Source organism: Contarinia nasturtii, unplaced genomic scaffold, assembly GCF_009176525.2.
Source record: "Contarinia nasturtii isolate CC-2019 unplaced genomic scaffold, AAFC_CNas_1.1 Cnas_scaffold_4311, whole genome shotgun sequence".
NCBI classification, from domain to species: domain Eukaryota; kingdom Metazoa; phylum Arthropoda; class Insecta; order Diptera; family Cecidomyiidae; genus Contarinia; species Contarinia nasturtii.
The window spans coordinates 716,463-723,559 of record NW_022201606.1 but is presented as its reverse complement, the minus strand read 5'-3'; the positions used below and the strand labels follow the sequence as shown (position 1 = coordinate 723,559).

Genomic DNA, 7,097 nt, shown 5'->3' with positions numbered 1-7,097 from the left:
GGAGTTTTTTTTGGAAGGAATGGAATGAACAAGTGTTTTTTATTTTTTGCAAAATAATCGAATTATACGCAATGAACATGAAAACCTCTGCGGAATTGTAATGATGTTCAATGCCTTGTGGAAAAGAGATTGGAATCTGAGAGCAGACAAGTCGAAGGTTTTATTTGTTATTCTCTGTTGAACTTCGAGTGCCTGCTTTTTTGTAATTGGGCGCTCTTGTATGGTCAATTAAGAATGGCTACATGAAAAGAAGAAAATTATGATAGAAGCATCTACATTGATACGATAATGATAAAAACTTCAATTTAGTTGAAAGTATAAAAGAATTTAAATTTTGTCTTTCAATCGATTCTATTCGTCTTTTTTATTATAAAATAAAACTACTCTTATTATAATGGAGAAGGCCCATCTTACGTTTGTAAGAGTCTTTATTTATTTCATTTTGCAGAATAACAAATGTTCCAAATCAAAATGACCCAATCGCAATTTCAAATTAAATAATTTTTACTTCCTTTGCCCATTTTTATCTAGGCCAAATATACGCCGACCAAGATTCCTGATTTCGGGAGGCAAGTCTCTGTAAATGGCAAAATTTTGATCATTTCATTCGAGAGATTAGAATGCAATTAATACTTACTGCCAACATGAGGCCAATCGATCAATGTAATCCTCTCTATCCTGTCCGGTAGCATTTCTGTATTGGAAATAAAAATGAAATGTTATTCAAACTCAGTCAGATTGTATAATATATTATTAAGAGAAAATAATTTACCTAAAGTCTGCCTCAAATTGTTGACTGTCGTATTGTTCACCACATGCAAAAAAATGGTCCAAACATTTTGAAGAGCATGGAATATACAAAACAAATAAAAAAAATTCTTACCGTCTTGCCTCTGCTCTCTGTTGGCTGTCAACCAAAAGCATTAAATTATTTAAATTAAAATATTTATAAAGTATTCATTAATTTTACTTAAAACGAATAACTTATCAAAAAAGTAATGAGTTTACTTACTATTGCTGGTTAAACCTTAAGTATGGAATATTTTAAAAGATTTTAAATTAATATAACAAATGTTGGGTATAATTTAAAATCGGCATACCTATGTCTCACTTGCTCTCCCAAAGAGCTCACGCTGGATGTTGGTCGCTGGTTTCTAGAATTACGTTGATTTCTCCTGGAACTAGACCCAGAACCACTAGCACCAGATGTGCTTGGACTGAAACATTCAGAGTTTGAATTTAGCTATTTAATATTTCAATATTACGCAGTTTTTCAGTAAAAACTTCTCTTAGTTCGAAGACGTACCCTTCAATTACACCTTTATATATATATATATATAAAAAAAATTAAAATCTTTAGCCTCTGAAACTGAATAATTCGTATTTCTAGAACATCTTACTCGAGGATCCCGATGCAGTATCCTGATCAAGACTAACATCATGAAGACCAGCAGCGGTCGCTGAAATACCGTCATTGTTTGAAATTATTATTTATATAGTATTTCTCGAACATCTTACTTGAGGATCCCGATGCAGTATCCTGATCAAGACTAACATCATGAAGACCGGCAGTGATCGCTGAAATATCATCATTGTCTGAAATTGAAATTTAAACATGATTTTAATTCGCATTTTTTCAACCAATTACCATAGTCATAATTTTGAGCCGCTCGCCCAAAACTTGAAAACGTTCGAGGTTCATTACTTTCAGTAACTGCATTACCACGGTTACGTCCAGTCTTATTTCGTCGAGGTTGACCTTCTGCGACATTTACCATCATCAAGACCTGTCAACAATAGAAAAAAATTAAAATATCTTTCTTTTCACCAATCACCAAAGATCTTTCTACCAATGCCAGAACTAGACCAGAAAATAGAATTAAAAACTTCATCTTTATAGTTATTAAATTGACTATTATCAAAATATTGTAGTTCAGAGATGAAATCTCAAAATGAACTGATCTTCTTCGGTTTGGCTTCCCTATTTATACTTGATTATTCTTTATCGAAACGATCAAAACAATCTTTTTTGAAATATTCCGTTTTATCATCATGCCATATATAAAATGCACGTGAAATACTTTAGATATTCTTCGAAACACGAGGACATCTGGTTTTATATAATTTACAAAGTCATAGAGACAATAAAAAGAATTTTTTTCTTCTTTTAGTTTGTTCGATATGAGTAATGAGTTATATCTTTTCTGTTTTTTTTTTTTTTTTTTGCGATAAATGTTCTAATAAGCATGGTTCAACCTATAGATTTTCCATTGGAAGTTTTTTTCTCTATTTATAAAATAACTGTTTTTACGTCATTATTTCGCTATTTAAACATTTCGACATATTCTTTCTAAAAAACGTTAACAATAATGTACACGTGCAGTTCACGTCGTAAACACAGGTAAGTTCTATAATTGGTACATACAGTATTGATATAGAATATAGTTAGATAATTTTTTTATTTGAGCAAAAAAAAAGTTGTGATGAAAATATTGAAACGCTTGTCATTGCATTCAATACTCAAATTCTCATTGATTACAATGAATCTACATTTTTTCCAATTTTGCACTTTAATTAACGCAGTTTTTCTTCATACTTTTTTGAGTTGAATACGTTCATTTTCCAACTGTCATGATATAAGTTATTGAATTGATGGTTGCATCCCATGAAAACAAAATAAATTAGTTTTTATTTCTCCATCGTTGTATTTAACGAGTCTAATTTGCCTATCTTTCGGGGTTTTTGGTGGACCAAATTTTATCATTCTAATAATATTAATAAACACATACCTCTTGAATGAAATAAAAGAGTTTAAATTTCTGCTCGAGTGCTCGGAATAACCAAAAATCAATTAAATTGTAAGTTATAGAGAACATTTATGGAGATCAGATAAACATTTTTAATGAAACGCAAAACATGCGGAATAAATGAATAAGAGAAACAATGTGACAGTTTTAAAAGTATCCTTGCGCTTGTAAATTTCACCAAACTACATACAGAAATGTTTAATATTCGCTCAGTTGGAAATCAAATGTTCGAGAATAAATTTCTATTAGCTTATTAGCACACTTTATGTCCGTGCCCTTATTGTCTGACTGAGTGAGACACACGCGTTTGTTTTCATTATTAAATTTTTATATAAAACATTTTGTTTCGCTCGTCAAACGTCCAGAGATCAAAAATAATATTCTACAAACGCTTGCTTCAACTGTTTGCGTCCCACAAAATTCATAGCCTCTAGCCCTCGCGTAACACAAACACACACACACCGCACCAAATAAAATTTTGTATGACAAAAATATTGTGCAGACGGAAAAGTAACAGATACGACAATCAAAATGTGAGCATAACATAAAAAGAGGGCGATTCAGATGGAGTAAGTGCGCGTGAAAGAGATGGGCCAGCACATAAAAAAGAAAACAATTGTACAATTACATAATCGCCGAAGAAATGATGCGTAAGTAAATCTAAATGTTTACAAAAGTATGAAATAAGTTCCCCTTTTCTCTCTGTCTCTCTCTCGGTGACTCCCGCATTCCTTCTGTTAAAATATGAAAATTCATACTTTCGTTGCGCTGCCTTTTGTTTAATCTTCAGATCAAACATCAAGAAGGAACATTGAATTTTAATATTTCATTTTTTTTCGCTTGGCAATATTTAGACCGAACAATGTATGTTGAAGCGAGTGCTTGAGTTGATGATATTTTTTTGCTCGTGACAATGTTTTCTTTTCCTTTGTTGTGCACCATGTCATCGCATCTCCCAAAGCGTAGCAAAACGGATACAAAGAACACCAAAAAGAAATTATGTAAATCCACTTTCGATGGAACTTTTCAGGCAAAAAGCAGCTTCGATTTTCTTTGAAGTGATAACATCATTTGTATCTATCAAAGCCGACGACGACGGTCGTGTACGTCGTCGCTATTGCTCGTTTAACATTTCATAACGGCTTTCAATAATTCTGTATGGCAATTTTTCGTCATTTTATGCCGCAGCTGGTAAATCGAATGAATAATTTGCTAACTGTTGTGATTAAATTTGAATATTTCAGCGTGAATCAATGTAGCGAAAAAGCGGGAGAATATGCAACGACATCCAGCTCGTAGGTGTAAATTAGTTTTAATGTTCTATACATTGTGAATGACATCAACTCAGAGGGGGTTAATCGAGCTTCATTATATATACGTGTCATATTTAATGATGAATATTCTGAAACAGGGAACTGAGCAGCGCGAAGTAGCTAATATATGATGACACACGCGAAAATTGGGCGAAATACGCAAAGCCAATGAATATTACAACGATACGACGCGGCAATCAAGATAGTTGAATGTTTAATAAAGCAATTAATTCGCTCCCGAAACTCAAGAAAATTATGTGTTTGCCATCACTTATGTTCGATAAATTTTAATGCTTTTTCGTTTGCCGAACATAAGAAATGGTAACTAAAGCGAATTCCGGATTGATTGTGCTGTAATTGTGCGCACATCTCTTTTTTTTGTATTAAGAATTGTCGTTGATTTTAGAATGCATATGCGGTCAAAGTTAATGGATGGATGTGACACTTCAAGCCGCTGCAATTCTTTTTTTAAGCATTAACCGCATTCAAATCCTTATCAAATGTATTGCATATATTTGTTTATTGCATTACACGACACGATTTTAAACATCGTTTTAACATTAAATCTGGCAAACAGATTGCACCGACTTCTTATCATAGCATCGTTATCTTGACTTTAATTAAAACGACATGGGCATGGGCGTTGTGGAACATTCCTGGCACACACTATAAATGTGATTTTCGTTGTCGCGTATCGTTTTTATGTTGCATTTCTGTTCGTCTCTTTATTTGCATTACCAGAGTTTTCAATTTGCATATTTTGAGCGGCAAAAAAAATGAGTGCATTCCATGATTGTCATGGGCACATCTTCAATCGAAGTCCATTCGAAAATCTGGCTTCTGTATAGCAAAAAAACGACCATTTTAATGATGTTAAGTTTCGAAAAAAAAACGTTCAAATGCATTTCATTTCTTTCTCTTCGCATTCATCGCAGCTCTATCGTATTGTTCAATTTTTGAATGAATCTAACGGAATTCATGTTGAATTTACTATATGGCCTAGAGCAGATCTTCGCAAATAATTCACAAAATTCATTTCATTCAATAAATGTTTAGCACCCATCCATCTTTGCGAAATGTTTTCTGAATGAATATATCGAACGGGCTACTTCTTTGAAATCCATGATGAAACATCGGTCGAAAAATTCCACAGAAGTACAGTGAAATGTGAGCAAACATAAAATGCTCTTAATTTACCGGGAATTTGTTGTTCGTAAACGAGAGATGCGTGCATTCGTTATTTATGCGATTTCAAAGCCAAAGTCCATCCTAATAATTATCCAGACCGATGAACGATAAGCCGAATCCAATAATATGCATTTGGCGTTTTGTGCGCGTTTCAGTGCGTGAAATCATAAAATTTGATGAAACAAAAAAAAGGCACTGAAAGAGGTGGTTTTTTTCTCGTTTACAGCGTGGGAAACGCCACGGCAGCGTATTCTTGAGACTCCTTTTTTAAGAGCATCACTCATTTTGTTGATAATTGACTTGAAAATGTAAGGAAAATACATTCACAATCGGCTACAAAAATTGAAAGAAACGTACTGCAAATGCCGATTTCCACTTCGTTTGAGAGATAACGAATTGGCAAATTGCGTAACACATCCGTGAAAAATAAATACATACATCATGTTATCGCTCGATTTGTGTGTGTGTGTAGAAGCAAAACGCAGAACCATTTGCACTAGAATGCATAGAAAAGCATCTCCATTTCATGACCGTCGGCACGAATCAAAATCGTAACGAAAAATAATCAAGAAGTTTAACTACTATTTCATGCAATTCAGTGATGACCCGTTTTACTGCCAATCAGCATATATATATACAGACTTTGCCTATGTCTATGGCCCGAATGAAAAAAAAATACACACACAGAATCGGAACACCGCACAGCACCGACCACAAAATCGTACTTGATTATTTTAATGTTGGCGACTTCGTGGTGTGTTCATACATTTGATTGCTATTAAAACCAATTCGCAATTTGCAAAGGCCACATATGTATTATTATAATAAGTGTTTTGACGCTAATTTACCGCATTCGAGGCAAATAAAAACTGCAGCTACGCCAAATAAACATTATGTCCAGCATAACTTAAAAACAGTATCACACATCACCCCGGCTCACGGAAAAAGTTCATCGAGATGCTTTATTATTATTCGAAAAAATGTTCTTCTCTCTCCCACTTCTTTCTATCCATCTATCTATATATCTCTCTCTTACTCTCTCGCTTTTTGCTGCACCGTGCCAAGATCTTTGGCATGTTAACAATGATGTTGTTGTGTGTTTGTGTGCGTGTAATTTGTACGTCCTCCAAGTCACGACTACTACTTTTTTTCGCAACGAATGGCATTTTTTGCAGCTCGGTTGCTCCTGCGAGAATAATCTCATTTGTGGTATTTTTTTTTTCAAAGCTGAAGTTTATCAATCGAACTTTTATGTCTTTAGATCGCATTATGAGAAGAGAAAAAATTAAAATCAAAATTGGCAATGAAGTGAAATACTTGTTAAACTGTTGTCGAACTATACGGCACGGTTGATTGCCGGGTTTCTTTCGCGTTCGCATTCAGTTTGTATCTTTGCATTTTGGTCAATTAAATAAGAGCATTTGCAACGAAAATAAACAAAATAATGCAAAGCAAAAAATCAACACTAAACATGCAACGACTCATTCGATCGACAATTGCTCGTGAACCAGAAACTAACTAAACCAGGTAAGCCCTTTTTGTCTTCGTCATCATCATTGCCACTTAAACATTGCTCGTGGTTGTTTTATGAGCATACAGTATATTCTCTCTTTTTCGTCTTGTTCTTCTGTTGCCGTGTTCCCCCCATTGTTATCTTTTGTATTGCCGTCGATAATATTTCGTTGTTTTTATTAGCCGTTTTGTATTGGAATATACTGAATTTCACACATTATGGATTATGCTTAAAATTCTATATTCTTGACGTGGGAATTTTTTTTCGCAAGCATCG

General features: G+C 33.8%; 1 protein-coding gene across 1 annotated transcript; it reads right to left on the bottom strand.

The window, feature by feature from the left end:
- Positions 1-389: 389 nt before the first annotated feature.
- LOC116350856 lies at positions 390-1,941 on the bottom strand. The gene is made up of 11 exons (XM_031782827.1): positions 1,851-1,941; positions 1,706-1,787; positions 1,519-1,596; positions 1,401-1,460; positions 1,307-1,319; positions 1,101-1,217; positions 1,013-1,027; positions 884-907; positions 773-796; positions 638-694; positions 390-577 (listed from the first exon to the last, which is right to left on the bottom strand). The coding sequence occupies exons 1-11, from the start codon at positions 1,890-1,892 to the stop codon at positions 505-507; spliced, it is 585 nt and encodes a 194-aa protein (XP_031638687.1). The 5' UTR covers positions 1,893-1,941; the 3' UTR covers positions 390-504.
- Positions 1,942-7,097: the final 5,156 nt, after the last annotated feature.